Consider the following 16,543-nt stretch of genomic DNA (forward strand, 5'->3'; position numbering starts at 1 on the left):
TTGCTGGTTGTGAAACTGAAACTAAGAGAGAAAGTGCAGATTGTTGTTTGCTCAGAGCTCAAATCAGAGACCAGGGACCGCCCCTAACTCACTCTCCACCAATCAGCACCCAGAGTCTGGAGCGGAGGGTGTGTCTAAGAGACACTGCTAGAATATCAGGAAGCTAGGACATGAACACAACTCAGACTGAAGTAAGACTGGAGGGAAGTAAATCAGGTAAGAGGCGTTCCTTCATTCAGATCATTCTAGCACTTGTGCTGCAAACAATCAATGTTCAGTGTTTCACAGTCAGCAGCAGCACATTCTTCATGTTTGGGTTTGATCCTGCAGTTGATCATGTGTGACCCTGTGTCTCTGAGATTGTGCTGGTGATTTAATTTAGCACTCAGTGTGTGTGTGAACTCTACAATCTGACTTATCTTGATAGATGATCTGGGGGCTGTTTCAGAGAAGACCCTGAGAAAAGCAGGGATTAAAGTCCAAAACCATAACCGAACAAATCACTCGGGACTAAAGTGGTTCATGAACGAGAGTTTGAGTTCACACAATCTCACTAATTCAATCCAGGCTGAATGAGTCAGGATAATTTGATGTGCATCTTATTCTTAGGCAGTCCTGGATCACATCGATTCACCATCACAAACAGAGAATATAATCTGTGCCGTTTAATGCATTTGAGACCTTGTGTTTTCATCAGTCTATAACTGACACGTCACAGGTGTATTTCTCATCTGACACATGTACAATCTTAATTCTACATATAAGTGTGTTTTTATGATAGCAGGAACTGTGAATCACATGTAAGCTGGTGCAGTACAGCCCTAATGACTAGCTCAAATGAGGTCATGTGTATTCCTCTTATCAAATAAAGTATAGCCTGTTTTTAAAGCTTTAAAGAGCAGTTTTACATCGTAATGTTCTACTAATAACCATAAAGTCTAGCTGACATAAAACCAGAGAGAAAGGCTGCGTAGCACATGTAGCAGCATGATAAAATGGTTTAATATATCTTTAAACAAAGTCATTAAATCTTGGGCACAATACATTAAATACAGTCGGTTGTAGCCTATGTTTTTGTTTGATTATTTAAGGTCTATTTTCTGTATGCTCGTATTTTTGTACTGATAAGGTCCAATAACAGTATGTGAGAGAGTCAGTGGTGATATGGATGTGTTCCTGTTGCTCAGTGTTGGAGGAGCTCATCTGAATCTGATAGTTAGCCTGCTCCTGATTAGGTTAGTTTCCCAGCATAAGATACCACACTCACTGAGCTTGAGCTATAGTCATTTTGATTTATGAAGCCAAATCAAGTCATATTTGGTGAACTTGTTTTATGAAACAGCCCCTGACCTTCAACAGTCCTTGTTTATGTGACATGATGGACTTGTGTAGTACCTCTCTAGTCAACCAGTATCAGCTGAACCCAGTCTGGTTCTAGTCTGTAGCTGGACACACACAATCTGACAGTGTCTCTTTCTTTTTTTTTTTTTTTTTTTTTGTAATTTTTCAAGGAGAAATACAGAAAGCAAGCCTTCAATATATTGCTAAATCAAAGACACTTGAAAGTTTATGCAATTACATGTATATCAAAACAGTATTAATAATAATGAAAAATAAACATATACATATACACATAAAAACAATTATCAATACAGAGTATATTCTCTCAGGCCTGGAAAGAAGTTTTTACAAGTGTCACCAATGCTTTGTTTCCTCCTCTTAACAGTAACTATATACAATAAAACATGGGGAGCTATTACTTACAGAAGATTCCAAAAATTGCCATATTCCAATAGTTAAAAAAAAAAAAAAAAATCTTTCAAAAGAGGTTTGGGCGTACATGTTTAATGTAATCAATCCATTTACTCCATATTTGGAGGAAGTCTTCCCTTAATGCTCTTAAGGAGAAAGATAATTTTTCCATCACATGTATATTATGTGTTATATCAATCCACTCCTTCACCGTGGGTGACTCTGGTTTTAACCATTTTCTGGTAATTGCTTTTTTACTAGCTGCTAAGAGAATTAACAATAACTTCTTATCATTTCTGTTCCACCTCTCTGAGGGGATATTACCCAAATATAAAAATTCACAGGTAAAGTCAATCTCTACCCCAAAGACAGCCGTCAGAGCTCCTTTAATCTCATGCCAGTATTGATTCAATTTCTGACACCCCCAAAAAATGTGATAATGGTTCGCTTCCATTTCCCCACATGATCTTCAGCAGCTAGTACCCTTCCCTTGATGTTTTTTCTGTGATGGTGTAGTAAAAAACCTGATAACGTTTTTCCAACAGAATTCTCTACATGTGGCTGAACTTGTGGATTGCCAGTGTGCTCTACAAATTCTGCCCCAGTCTTCATTTGAAATAAAAAAAGTCTCCTTCCCTTATCCACTTGTCCCTTATATACAGAGTATTTTAAGGTAAATTTTGGAAAAAACCCTTATACAACTTTGAAATGATCTTATTACATGGCTGAGCCTTGGATACTGCTAGGAAAACCTGTATTATTCCTGACTCAGCCCTTGACAGTACTCCTGGTTTAATTTTACTTTCTAAATAATCCCTCACTTGAAGACATCTATAAAAGTCACTTTGGTTAAGCCCAAATTTTTCCTTTAGTGAATCAAAGCTTTGGATTTTACCCTTGTCGAAAAGAGTGTAATAATTTGAGATTCCTAATTTCTGACAGTGTTTCTATGTGTCTTACTCCGCCTGCTTGTGTAGTTTGTTGTGAAAGTGTGTTGTATTTGACCCAAACCGAGGAAAGGCTGCTCGTGCGGGGAGTTCGTGCACTGTGTAAAGCAGGATTATTGGAGTAATGGTTGAAGTGAATGTGTTTGGGTGTCCCAGGGGCCATGGACAAACCAGTGTGCTTGATTGACACGGCGTCCGATGGGAAGCTGTGTGTCCAGCGCTCAGCGTTGCAGGTTCTGGAGCAGATCCAGCAGCCCGTGGTGGTGGTGGCCGTGGTGGGTCTCTACCGAACTGGGAAGTCCTACCTGATGAATCGACTGGCAGGGAAGCAAACAGGTCAGCAGCACTGATGTCATGCAAACGCTTGTACCCCTTCAGATAAGTGCATGTAAGTCATTGTGGGGTTTCTGGTGTGTGGTTATCAGGGTTTGCACTGGGCAGCACAATCGAGTCCAAGACGAAGGGCATCTGGATGTGGTGTGTGCCTCACCCCACTAAAGCAGGAACCACTCTGGTGCTGCTGGACACCGAGGGACTCGGAGACGTGGACAAGGTGAAGTAACAAATTTACCAAATTACTCAAGAGTCCAATAACACTTTCACTTTCACTTCGCAGAGATAAAGGTGACCAGATGTTAATGTATAATGTCAAATTAATCTCTGATGTCCCTGGAGTGTGTACATGAAGTGTGAGCTCAAAATACCACACAGTGGATCCCTGCAAGGCCCGCAAATACAGGCCCTAGTTCAGAATTACCACCCGAGTCCGAAAAATACAGCCCCTAGAATTACCACCCGATTAATCACCACAATTGCCCCGCTTCTCTCTAAACAGACTATACTACAGCTTTACCTATTCAAGTAGTTCAGTTTTGTATGTAATGGCAAAGTGATTATATTTCCTTTAGTTAATTTATATTAATGTTTGGAGCATTTTTTTTTTGGTCATTAAATATAAGTTTACATTAGTCATTAGCAAATACCTTTATCCAGTAGAAGACAATAGAAGCAATCAAAATCAACAAAAGAGTATATATAACCAAGGACCTACAGCCATCCTCCATGGTGGACAGCCAAGGTTTCAGGAGTTTATCAAACACGCTCGAGCCAAAGTATTATTATATTAGTATTAAATCCCATCACAGTCATACTTTAGTCAAATAGTATTACCAGCTCATAATCCCCAAAACCTGACTGTCTGAGAGTTCATTTTTGTTTTAGTTGTTCAAATTGACAAACTAAACTGAACCTTTTTTTATTACTAAGTCTGATTATTTTTTCCTGGTTCTGAAAACTGAAAACGCTATACTTGAAGGTCCAACAGTCTTTTGCACTTTAAAGTTGATAGCTAATCTACGAGGTAGTTAGATTATAGCGTAGATAATGTTAGAAAAAATAATGATGTTACCTGTTACCTCATACCTCCAAGCACCAGTTATGATACGAGGATAAAGAAAAGAGGACTGGATATGATGTGGTTAATTTCTTCTTCATCATTGTAATGTTCCGTGTTAGATTATATTTGTGAGTTTACCTCTCTGTGCTCCCTCTCTTCCTCTCCCCTTGTGCTCTGTGTTCTCTCTCTACTCTCGGTAGTCTCGCCTCTCTCTGTCTCAGTGTATACACACAGGCGCACATAGGTGTATTACTACCTAGGGTTCAAATGGTGACAGTCGGTGGAGGCTTCTTCGACCCAGGTTACTGAGTTCAGTCTGTCCTTTTGCCAGATGTGCTCCTAATATGGTCAAAACTTCCTCCTGCTCAGATTCCCATTTTATATAGCGTACAGATGCAATCTACATCCTCTGGGCTCTAGAGGCAGCAGGAAGGAAAACCCTTTGTTTGCTAGACATTCCTATATGATGTAGTGTGCAATTCTTATTGAATAAACCACCCACTACACCACACTTTACAATCTATATATGTAATCTACTGATGTATGGCCCATGTCTTCATGAATGAGGAACTGAGTGTTTGGTGGCGAGAGATAACGGGGTTAATTAATTAACATTCTGCCACTCACACACCTATGGTTTTCCAAGACTTGTTTTCCAAGTCTTCATTTGCCTTTTTTTATTTTTATTTTTTTATGAATAAATTCAAATATATCAATGAATATTTTATCATGGACTTCATACCATGATATTATTGTATCGTGAAATTTTTATGTCGTTTCACCCCTATTACATATAGTCAATCTAAAATAGTGAAATGTTTTATTTTAGTCATGCATTCAGCATGTTGTTGTCTTTTGAGAATGGACAGATGTTTTCAGTCTAGTGCTAGCTTACTAGTTTTCTGTAAAGTGGAGGTGTGGACATCTCAACCTGCTTAAAGAAAGAGCAGTAAATGTTTTAACCTGCAGTTGTGTGAGCACCTTTCACTGAGTTGAATGTGAATGCAATTTCAAGGCTATTCCCAGTTTATTATTCTCACTTCACAAATGTGGTTCTGCATCTCAGGGGGACTCGAAGCATGACACAAACATCTTCTGTCTGGCTGTGTTACTGAGCAGCACTCTGGTCTACAACAGTCGAGGGACGATCGACAACAGGGCTGTAGAGGAGCTGCAGTATCCTTCTGAACACTTATCTAGATTTTAATCTATTTCTTTATTTATTCATTCATGTATTTGTTTAATTGCAAAAGAAAGAGATGGTTCAGATGTTTACCTCCATTTCACACAGGAGAATTTGCAAATGTGCTTGCTTTGTGAATGCTTTATCAAAAATATATTTATATAGTTACATGTACTCCAGTGTAAAAACATGACTGGTAGAAGTTAATTAATTTTAATTGCAATATTCTATTATGCAGTTTTCCATTATCAGAATCATACTGCCTTCAGAATGACAGCAGTTTAATAAGAGCTGTATTTCCTGTGTTGTGTCAGAAGGGCAGAGTGTGTGCAGCGCTGCTTCACTTAAGAATCAGAATCAGAATCAGAATGAGCTTTATTGCCAGGTATGTTCACACATACGAGGAATTTGTTTTTGTGACAGAGCTCCGCAGTGCAACATAACAGCGACAGAACAAAAAACACAATAAGGAATAAAAAATACAAAAAAATACAAATAGGTGGGTAAGGATTGACAATATACAAATTGACAATGTATGGCAGGTATATTAAAAAGAGCATTTATGTATGTACATGTATATTATGTGGAAAAATTGTAACTGTACGCTAAGTATGTGTCTTTGGATAAATAAGTGTATGTGTATATAAATATAAATATAAGTAGTATAGTGTGTTCCATGTATGTACATGTATATTATGTGCAAAAGATTTACGTGTACGCTAAGTATGTGTGTTGGATAAAAAGTGTAGTGTATATAAATATAAATAGTGTAGTGTGTCCCACAGTTATTATCAGCTGTTCATAAGATGGATTGCCTGAGGGAAGAAACTGTTCCTGTGTCTGGTCGTTCTGGTGCTCAGTGCTCTGTAGCGTTGACCAGATGGCAACAGTTCAAAGAGGGAGTGTGCTGGATGTGAGGGGTCCAGAGTGATTTTAACAGCCCTTTTGCTCACTCTGGATAAGTACAGTTCTTGAATAGATGGGAGGGTTGTACCGATAATTCGCTCAGCAGTCCGGACTACCCTCTGTAGTCTTCTGAGGTCCGATTTAGAAGCTGAGCTGAACCAGACAGTTACTGAAGTGCAGAGGATGGATTCGATGATGGTGGAGTAGAACTGTTTCAGCAGATCCTGTGGCAGGTTAAACTTCCTCAGCTGGTGAAGGAAGTACAACCTCTGCTGGGCCTTTTTCACAATGGAGTCAATGTGAATGTCCCACTTCAGGTCCTGAGAGATAGTGGTGCCCAGGAACCTGAATGACTCCACTGCAGTTACAGTGCTGTTCATGATGGTGAGTGGGGGGAGTGCAGGGGGGTTTCTCCTGAAGTCCACGATCGTCTCCACTGTTTTGAGCGTGTTAAGCTCCAGGTTGTTGAGAGTGCACCAGACAGCCAGCTCTTTAACCTCCTGTCTGTAAGCAGACTCGTCACCGTCCTGAATGAGGCCGATGAGTGTGGTGTCATCTGCAAACTTCAGGAGCTTGACAGAGGGGTCCTTAGATGTGCAGTCATTAGTGTACAGGGAGAAGAGCAGTGGGGAGAGAACACAGCCCTGGGGAGCTCCGGTGCTGATTGTACGGGTGCTGGATGTGTATTTTCCCAGCCTCACTAGCTGCTGCCTGTCTGTCAGGAAGCTGTTGATCCACTGACAGACGGAGGTGGGCACGGAGAGCTGAGTTAGTTTGGGCAGGAGGAGGTTTGGGATGATCGTGTTGAAGGCAGAGCTGAAGTCCACAAACAGGATCCTCACATAGGTCCCCGGTCTGTCTAGGTGTTGCAGGACATAATGCAGTCCGATGTTTACTGCATCGTCCACAGACCTGTTTGCTCTGTAGGCAAACTGAAGAGGATCCAGCAAGGGTCCAGTGATGTCCTTCAGGTGGGCCAGCACCAGTTTTTCAAATGACTTCATGACTACAGACGTTAGAGCCACAGGCCTGTAGTCATTTAGTCCTGTAATTTTGGATTTCTTTGGGATGGGGATGATGGTGGAGCGTTTGAAGCATGAAGGGACTTCGCACAGCTCCAGCGATCTGTTGAAGATCTTTGTGAAGATGGGGGCCAGCTGGTCAGCACAGGATTTCAGACAGGCTGGTGTAACACAATCTGGGCCTGGTGCTTTTTTCCTTGCACACACTTCACACACTTCAGAAATGAGTAAGCTCTTTTATTTGGCCAGGAGCCAAATGGTCTGTGAAAATGTAGGGGAATTTCCTGATGAGATCTCCCAAGGATAACTTGTAAAGCATGAAAATCTGTGGTCCTAGTACAAAGCCTTGAGGTACTACATACTGTACTTGATGCAACTGATACAACCACAATGTAACTGATGAGAGCAGTCTCCGTACTATGATACAGTCTAAATCCTGACTGGAAAACCTCATAGAAACCATTTTTCTCAAAGAAGGAACATTTATATTTAGTCATTTAGCAGACGCTTTTATCCAAAGCAACCTACAAATGATTACAATGGAAGCAATCTTCAATTTATAACAAAAGAGCAACAATATGTAAGTGCTAATGACAAGTCTCGGTTAGCCTAACGCAGTACATGTAGCATGGTGTATATATATATATATATATATATATATATATATATATATATATATATATATATAAATTTCACACACACACAAAGATAAACAAGTAGATAGGATATAATTTTTTTTAAAGCTTTTGTATTTCACTGTAATACAACAATAACAAGATATCGCGCAAAAGAAAAAGAAACACACACACATAGCTCAGATTATTAAATAAAACTGGACTATCCCATATATAACAGATTACGGAAAGAGAGAAAAAATAAATTAATAGGGCAGAAAAGTTAAATGGCTAGACAGTTACACAATTACAATATTCCTTGTAGTATAATAGGGCGAAGATGAGGTTCTCCAGATAAGGAGTCCAGACTTTATAAAACAGGCCTGTTTTTTTATGTAATACATAGGTAAGACACCCCAGGGGAATCAGCTCAAAAATTATCATATGCCAACCTTTAAGTGATGAACATTTATCACTTATCCAATTAAGTAAAATATTTTTTTTTTCTGACAGCAAAGGAGAGAATATTATACAATTTCTTGTTAGCAGACGAAACTATGCATTTATTAGGTATACCCAATACCAATGAGACTGGGTCAAAATACAAACTGTATATTAAAAATCTTTTCCATTTCCTCCAACACCAAAAACCAATTCCTTTGCAGTTTGTTACATGACCACGAACAATGTGTTAAAGTACCTTCTTCAGTTTTACTAATGGAATCATGTTGGACAGTCACTTTGTGTTCATACCTAAACAAACTATGTTTCAGATATGTTTCTGAACTAACAGAGTGCATCAAGGTCAAATCACCAGACGAGGATGTTGATGATTCAAATGAGTTTGTGAAGTTCTTCCCTAGTTTCATCTGGGCAGTGAGAGACTTCACCCTGGAGCGAAAGATTGATGGCAAAGACGCAACAGAGAATGATTATCTAGAGTTTGCTCTGAAGCTGAAACATGGTAATTTAAATATGGTACAAAAGATTATTTTAAGAGCCCTCACAATCACCTTCACAATGAGCTCTTGTAATGAGTTTTTACAAACCTAATAGTTTATCAACAAATCTTTCTTACACCTATATCACTTATTATGGTTCTATTTAAGATCCATGTTTTTTTTTTAAGTTTGTTTAAAAGGACTTATCTAAAAAAAGACAGACATCAGTTTTTCTACTACTGAAAATGACAGCATAGGATGCAACTTTAAGCTGGAAATCTCCTAGTCAGCATATCTACTCCCTGAACCAGTGTTGTTCATCCACAACAGATTCTGCACATTTTGTATGTGTCTCTTACACTTCAGATATTTGTTCTATTAGACCCTAAAGTGCTTTACAAAGTGTACATCACAGGATCTTTTGCCAAGATTACCATTGGAAAGGAGCACATATATTCAATTTAAAGGGCATTAAAGTGTGTGAGATCTGAATTTAAATTGTATTCATTTTGCAATTAATTGTATACACCGGTGTATATTGTCACTTCTCTAGTAAGTTTTGTCTGTGTGTGAAGACACTACAGGCCGCTGCATAGTGGAAATCCTGAAGTGAAGTAAACTTCAACAGATTCCCCCTGCTCAGGGAGTAGTGAGCAATGAACACCGTGTAGGGACCATGTCAATGGGAGCACAGTTAAGCTCTTTATTAAGCTTTCTTACAATGAGTTGGTAATCTGAATTAGGTGTGTTGAATAAGAGAGACATGCAAAACATGCAGAGCAGTGGTATTTAGTAACTCTAGGTAAGGGCTGCCCAAAACGTCTGGAAGACCACTGTCTTGCAGAATCTATCTCCAGCTTGCCTCAACACACCTGTCTGGAAGTTTCTAGTGTGTTTAGTAAGACCTTGATTAGATGTACGGATGTGTTTAATTGATGTTGGAGCTAATCTCTGCAGAATACTGGTCCTCCGAGAGCAGGATTGGACACCCAGACAATAGCATAAATTTATAATACATGGTGGATGCAAAGGGTTCAAAATGGAGGAAAAAAATGTCTTTACAAAACTCTAGAACTGAGAAAAGCTACAGCTTGTTCATCTCTTCTAGGAACATCAAAAAAAGTGATGGAATACAACCTTCCCAGGGAGTGCATCCAAAAATTCTTCCCCTCCAGGACGTGCTTCACGTTCCCGTTTCCTACCGCCCCAGAGAACGTGTCTCGTCTGGAGAGATTGGATCCTGCGGACCTTTCCACGGAGTTCCTGGAGGTTACAGGACGTTTCTGCAAGTTTGTCTTTGACAAGAGTGAAGTGAAGAAGCTGAAAGATGGATACACAGTCACTGGCAGAGGTGATTCAGAAGGACATTTGAAGAGCTTGCACATGTTCTTTCAGTGGAATATCTGTTGCTCAATCATTTTGTTTGACTTCTTTCCTTCTTTTTTTAAAAGTTCTGGGTCATCTAGCGAACACATACGTAGACACCATCGCCAGTGGAGCTGTGCCATGTCTGGAGAACGCTGTGATCGCCATGGCACTGATTGAGAATCAAGCTGCGGTGAAGGAGGGCCTTGAGGTGTACCAGAGTGGAATGGAGAAGCTGAAGAAGTCCTTCCCTCTGGAACTGAAAGAGGTCTCATCAGAACACCAACGTCTCAGCGGCATGGCCACACAAACCTTCATGACTGGATCTTTCAGGGACACTGACGGGAAGCACCTGAAGTCTCTAGAGGTTAGCTGGATCTCTCTCTCTCTCTGAGGAGCTGATTTGAGTTTACTGATTGAGAGATGTTCTTTCAGAGGAGTGAATGAGATCTGGACATTCTGCTGTCATTCTGTGCTGACAGTGTTATTCCAAATAAACAAGGCAAACCAAATATAAAGCCCCAAGACACCAAAGAACTGAAACATTGTCTGTATGTTTTTAGGAAAAAGTGAATCAACTCTTTGATGGATACCTGTGCCAAAATGAGCAAGCTTCAAAGAAAAGATGCGAGGATCTCCTGTCATTCCTCTCAACAACAATGAATGAAAAGCTCAAACAGGGCATCTATGCTAAATCTGGTGGTTATGATCTCTTCTGCAAGGATCTGGAGGACATTGTGAAGAAATACAACATCCAGACCAATAAAGAAGTCAAGGTCTTGTCTATATTGCACAACTTAATGTCCTTTTAAAACCTTGTGCTCTGATATACCTTCTAAGGTCTGTGTGTGTGTCCACAGGCTGAAGCGGTCTTAAAGGTGTTTCTGAAGCAGAAGTCTGTGGATTCTAAAGCTATTCTGCAGGCCGACAAAAAACTGACTGAGAAGGAGAAAAAGATTAAAGGTAGGAGTTCCCCATTCATAAACTCTGACCAAGTTACTTGTGACAGAAGGGATCAAAGGATTAGGTAGTAAACTTCAAATGCAATAAGTAGCAATAAATGGTATGAATGAATGAGCTTTTATTGCCAGGTATGTTTACACATATGAGGAATTTGTTTTCGTGACAGAAGCTCCGCAGTACAACAGAATGACAGCGACAGAACATAAAACACATAATAAAAGAATATAAAAATACAAAAAATACAAATAAGTAGACAAGGAATGACAATATACAAATTGACAATTGTAGGCAGGTATATTACAAAAATGCAGTTATGTATGTACATGTATATTATGTGCAAAATTTAAGTGTATACTAAGTATGTGTGTTAGATAAATTAAGTGTATGTGTATATAAATATAAAGTGTAGTGTGTTCAGTGTGTATCAGCTGTTCATAAGATGGATTGCCTGAGGGAAGAAACTGTTCCTGTGTCTGGTCGTTCTGGTGCTCAGTGCTCTGTAGCGTCGACCAGATGGCAACGGTTCAAAGAGGGAGTGTGCTGGATGTGAGGGGTCCAGAGTGATTTTAACAGCCCTTTTGCTCACTCTGGATAAGTACAGTTCTTGAATAGATGGGAGAGTTGAACCGATGATTCGCTCAGCAGTCCGGACTACCCTCTGTAGTCTTCTGAGGTCCGATTTGGAAGCTGAGCTGAACCAGACAGTTACTGAAGTGCAGAGGATGGATTCGATGATGGTGGAGTAGAACTGTTTCAGCAGATCCTGTGGCAGGTTAAACTTCCTCAGCTGGCGAAGGAAGTACAACCTCTGCTGGGCCTTTTTCACAATGGAGTCAATGTGAATGTCCCACTTCAGGTCCTGAGAGATAGTGGTGCCCAGGAACCTGAATGACTCCACTGCAGTCACAGTGCTGTTCATGATGGTGAGTGGGGGGAGTGCAGGGGGGTTTCTCCTGAAGTCCACAATCATCTCCACTGTTTTGAGCGTGTTAAGCTCCAGGTTGTTGAGAGTGCACCAGACAGCCAGCTCTTTAACCTCCTGTCTGTAAGCAGACTCGTCACCGTCCAGAATGAGGCCGATGAGTGTGGTGTCATCTGCAAACTTCAGGAGCGTGACAGAGGGGTCCTTAGATGTGCAGTCATTAGTGTACAGGGAGAAGAGCAGTGGGGAGAGAACACAGCCCTGGGGAGCTCCGGTGCTGATTGTACGGGTGCTGGATGTGTATTTTCCCAGCCTCACTAGCTGCTGCCTGTCTGTCAGGAAGCTGTTGATCCACTGACAGACGGAGGTGGGCACGGAGAGCTGAGTTAGTTTGGGCAGGAGGAGGTTTGGCATGATCGTATTAAAAGCAGAGCTGAAGTCCACAAATAGGATCCTCACATAGGTCCCCGGTCTGTCTAGGTGTTGCAGAACATAATGCAGTCCAATGTTTACTGCATCGTCCACAGACCTGTTTGCTCTGTAGGCAAACTGAAGAGGATCTAGCAAGGGTCCAGTGATGTCCTTCAGGTGGGCCAGCACCAGTTTTTCAAATGACTTCATGACTACGGATGTTAAAGCCACAGGCCTGTAGTCATTTAGTCCTGTAATTTTGGGTTTCTTGGGGATGGGGATGATGGTGGAGCGTTTGAAGCATGAAGGGACTTCGCACAGCTCCAGCGATCTGTTGAAGATCTGTTTGAAGATGGGGGCCAGCTGGTCAGCACAGGATTTCAGACAGGCTGGTGTAACACAATCTGGGCCTGGTGCTTTTTTCCTTTTCTGCTTCCGGAAGACCTGGCGCACCGCATCCTCGCTGATCTGTATTGCAGGTGTGGGGGAGAGGGGGGATGCAGGAGGTGTGAATGGTGAGAGCGCTTGATTGGAGAGGTGTTCAGGATGGGTTGCAGGAGCTGTGAATGGTGTGAACGGTTGTTTGGAGAGGTATTCAGGGTTGGTTGCAGGAGTTGTTATTGGTGTGAATGGTTGTGTGGAGAGGTGTTCAGGGTTGGTTGCAGGAGTTGTGAATGGTGTGAATGGTTGTGTGGAGAGGTGTTCAGGGCAGGTGATGGGTGTTCTTTCAAACCTGCAGTAAAACTCGTTCAGATCGTCTGCCAGTCGTTGATTTTCCACAGTGCTGGGGGGTGGTGTCTTGTAATTGGTGATCTTCTTTAGACTTTTCCACACTGATGCTGAGTCGTTCGAAGTGAACTGAGTCCTTATTTTTTCAGAATAATTCCTCTTTGCCACTCTGATCTCCTTTTCCAGTGTGTATTTAGCCTGTTTATACAAGTTATTGTCCCCCTTCCTGTAAGCATCTTCTTTGGCCTGACGGAGCTGTCTGAGTTTTGCAGTGAACCACGGTTTGTCATTGTTGTAATTTAGTTGAGTCTTGGTAGGAATACACATATCCTCACAGAAACTGATATATGATGTTACGGTCTCTGTGAGTTCATTCAGATCGGTGGCAGCAGCTTCAAAAACACTCCAATCAGTGAGGTCAAAACAAGATTGTAAATCCTGCTCTGCTTCATTAGTCCATCTTTTTACAGTCCTTAATACAGGTTTAGCTGATTTTAGTTTCTGCCTGTAGGTCGGTATAAGATGAACCAGAAGGTGATCAGAACGTCCCAAAGCTGCTCGTGGAACAGAGTGATATGCATCCTTTATTGTTGTGTAACAGTGATCCAATATATTACTGTCTCTTGTGGGACAAGTAACATGCTGTCTGTATTTTGGCAGTTCACGGGAGAGATTGGCTTTATTAAAGTCCCCGAGAATGATTAAAACAGAGTCCGGGTGTTGTTGTTCTATCTCTGTGATGTGCTCAGCGAGTTTCTGTAAAGCCAGACTTACTTGCGCTTGCGGAGGGATGTAAACACTAACCAGAATGAACGAGTGAAACTCCCGCGGCGAATAGAACGGCTTGCAGTTGACAAACTGCGTTTCTAGATCAGGACAGCACATCTTCTTTAACACAGTTACATCTGTACACCACCGTTCATTGATGTAAAAGCATGTCCGGCCGCCGCGCGATTTCCCTGTTGATTCTGCATCGCGGTCCGCTCTGAACAGCTGAAAGCCCGGCAGATGGAGCGCGCTGTCCGGTATGGCGTCATTCAGCCAGGTTTCCGTGAAACACAGAGCAGCAGAGTGTGTGAAATCCTTATTTGTCCGAGAAAGCAGAAGGAGTTTGTCCGTTTTGTTGGGTAGAGAGCGTAGATTTGCCAGATGGATGCTAGGCAACGGCGTTCGAAATCCACGCTTCCTGAGTCTGACGAGCGCTCCCGCTCGCTTTCCCCGCCTGCGCGTCCTGAAGCGTTTGATCAGCGCCGCTGCTCCTCCGATAACAATATTCAGTAAAACGTCTGAATAATTGAAATCAGGAATATTGCAGGAATATAACTAAAGACAGGACAAACTAACAAAAAGACAAAAACATATGCAGAGCACGTCACGGAGGCAGCCATCCTGTACCGGCGCCAAGTCAAGACGTAGAAGCAGTTTCTCGAGTCCAATCATAATTTTTCTTTCAGTGAACAGTTAATAACTGCATCATAGATTTCAGGAGGTTATTCATGCCATTATCATTATGAATCAAGAACCGAGGCCAATACCTGTAACTCCTCAGGCTCGGTTTTAATGGTTCTAAGTCAGGTGTAACTAGAACCTGAATGTTACATGCAGTATTTTATTAACTCAAACAAGCGCTCCATGAATGAAAACAAAGTCTTCAACAGAAGTGGAATGAATAATTGAAAATATTTACCTTGCAGTTAATATCTGCCTTACAGTAAAATAGACTGTTAATCTCATGGTTTGAGTCTTTTCTCTATCTGTAAAGCATCTCTTTCCTTCCTCTTGTTTTTGTGAATGACCAGAGGAAACAGAGAAAGCCATACTCCTGGAGCAGGAAATCAAAGCTAAAGAGGAGGAGCAGCGACAGTTACTAGAGAAAATGGAAGCAGAAAGACAGAGTAATGAAGAGAGGATGAGACAGATGAAGGAGAAGATGGATGAGGAGATGAGGTTTCAGAGAGAGGAGGCCGAGCGTGCCATGGACAGCAAACTGAGGGAGCAGGCCGCACTGATGGAGAAGGGCTTTAAGGAGAAGGCTGATAGGATGAGCCAGGAGATGGAAGAGTTCAAGAGACAGAACGCAGAAGCTGAGAGTAATAGAGCTCGAGAGTTTGCAGAGCTGTTGGAGAACGCCAACAAGAGACACGAGGAGTCCATGGCTATGATGATGCAGCAGCACAGTGAACAGATGAAGGCTTTACAGAAGCAGATGAGTGCGCGCCCCCCGGGTGGATGTTGCATCTTGTGAAGTGCATTAGCTCTGTACCTCTACATATAACAGCATTGAAAGTATTGTCTATTTTTCCTATTTAATATTGTAAAGCGGTTTAACACCATCTGTATTGTGTAAGGATCCACTCAGATTGACAGGGAAAAGTATAATGCATGTAGGTCTTTTACTTGCGCTTCTGCAAAGTTCAGTTAATTTATCTGTTCATTTTAATCTAGCTCCGTGTTCAATTGCACTCCAAATTCAAGTGATCATTAAATTAAGGAAATATTTCTAATTAATATATAATATATTATAATATATAATACCTTTCAATTATTCAGTCATTAATGACCCAGTGTCACTTAGTAATTGACTTGGCCAATGGTGAAACAAACCAGTTCTGGTCTGACTTGGCAAAAAGCTAAATCTTGATAATATTTTTTTTTTCTTCTAAGACAAATTAACTAGCCGAGAATTAAAAGTAATGATTATTTTGCTTGTTTAGGGAAAATATGACTTGAATTTTCTTGCTTAGAAAAAAAATGATAATTTTAATGATTTTTTTTTCCAATGAATTAATAAACTTTTTAAAGTGAACATCGTCTTAACACAGTACTTCCTAAAACACAAAATTTCAAGTCATATTTCCTTCCTCGTATCCAGTGTAAATCTCCAAAATTGAATGTGTAGTTTTTTTTCTTCTTTTGTTTGTTTTTTTGTATACATAAAATGATGGTAAAAATTTGGTAAAATGTGAATGACAATGTAAAAAATAAAATAAAACAAGATGCCTATAAACTGCATGCTCTCTGTTTAATGGCTTCACTTTCCTTAGTACATTAGTAGTCAGTGGTGCACTTCAAATCTCACACACATCTTCCAGATAATACTTGAGAGGAATGCAAGTATGGTTCTTAAAACTGAGTGCATTATATGATGTATAATCCACAATTTGATCTGCATTCACTATCTCAGTGGCTTGAGCAAGGTTTGGAACCTCAATGTCATAAGATACAAAATCACGACTGAAAACAACTGTATTATAAACCTGACATTCAAAGCAGTATAATGAAGGATCTGCAATGTGTATGTCTTTTATGAGCCTAAATACAGGAACACCTTCAGTTACATCGAGTACTTGTTGCCACTTAGCCACTTTTCTACACCCAAAAAATCTCTCATT

The 16,543-nt window shown here is 40.8% G+C and overlaps 1 protein-coding gene across 1 annotated transcript; it reads left to right on the plus strand.

The window, feature by feature from the left end:
- Positions 1 to 2,854: 2,854 nt before the first annotated feature.
- On the plus strand, positions 2,855 to 15,653 carry LOC132133157 (guanylate-binding protein 4-like). The gene is made up of 9 exons (XM_059545938.1): positions 2,855 to 3,035; positions 3,125 to 3,252; positions 5,162 to 5,271; positions 8,594 to 8,784; positions 9,870 to 10,112; positions 10,213 to 10,493; positions 10,690 to 10,902; positions 10,987 to 11,089; positions 14,951 to 15,653. Exons 1-9 carry the CDS (start codon positions 2,861 to 2,863, stop codon positions 15,394 to 15,396), a joined length of 1,890 nt encoding a protein of 629 aa, XP_059401921.1. The 5' UTR covers positions 2,855 to 2,860; the 3' UTR covers positions 15,397 to 15,653.
- Positions 15,654 to 16,543: the final 890 nt, after the last annotated feature.

Source organism: Carassius carassius, chromosome 1 (genome assembly GCF_963082965.1).
Source record: "Carassius carassius chromosome 1, fCarCar2.1, whole genome shotgun sequence".
In the NCBI taxonomy this organism is placed as follows: domain Eukaryota; kingdom Metazoa; phylum Chordata; class Actinopteri; order Cypriniformes; family Cyprinidae; genus Carassius; species Carassius carassius.

Bases quoted from the DNA above. Each gene is read 5' to 3' on its own strand.
- LOC132133157 (XM_059545938.1), top strand. From the start codon at position 2,861: ATGGACAAACCAGTGTGCTTGATTGACACGGCGTCCGATGGGAAGCTG. The intron at 10,113-10,212 runs GTGATTCAGAAG...TTTTTTTAAAAG, and splicing joins ATACACAGTCACTGGCAGAG to TTCTGGGTCATCTAGCGAAC. The intron at 11,090-14,950 runs GTAGGAGTTCCC...GTGAATGACCAG, and splicing joins GAAGGAGAAAAAGATTAAAG to AGGAAACAGAGAAAGCCATA.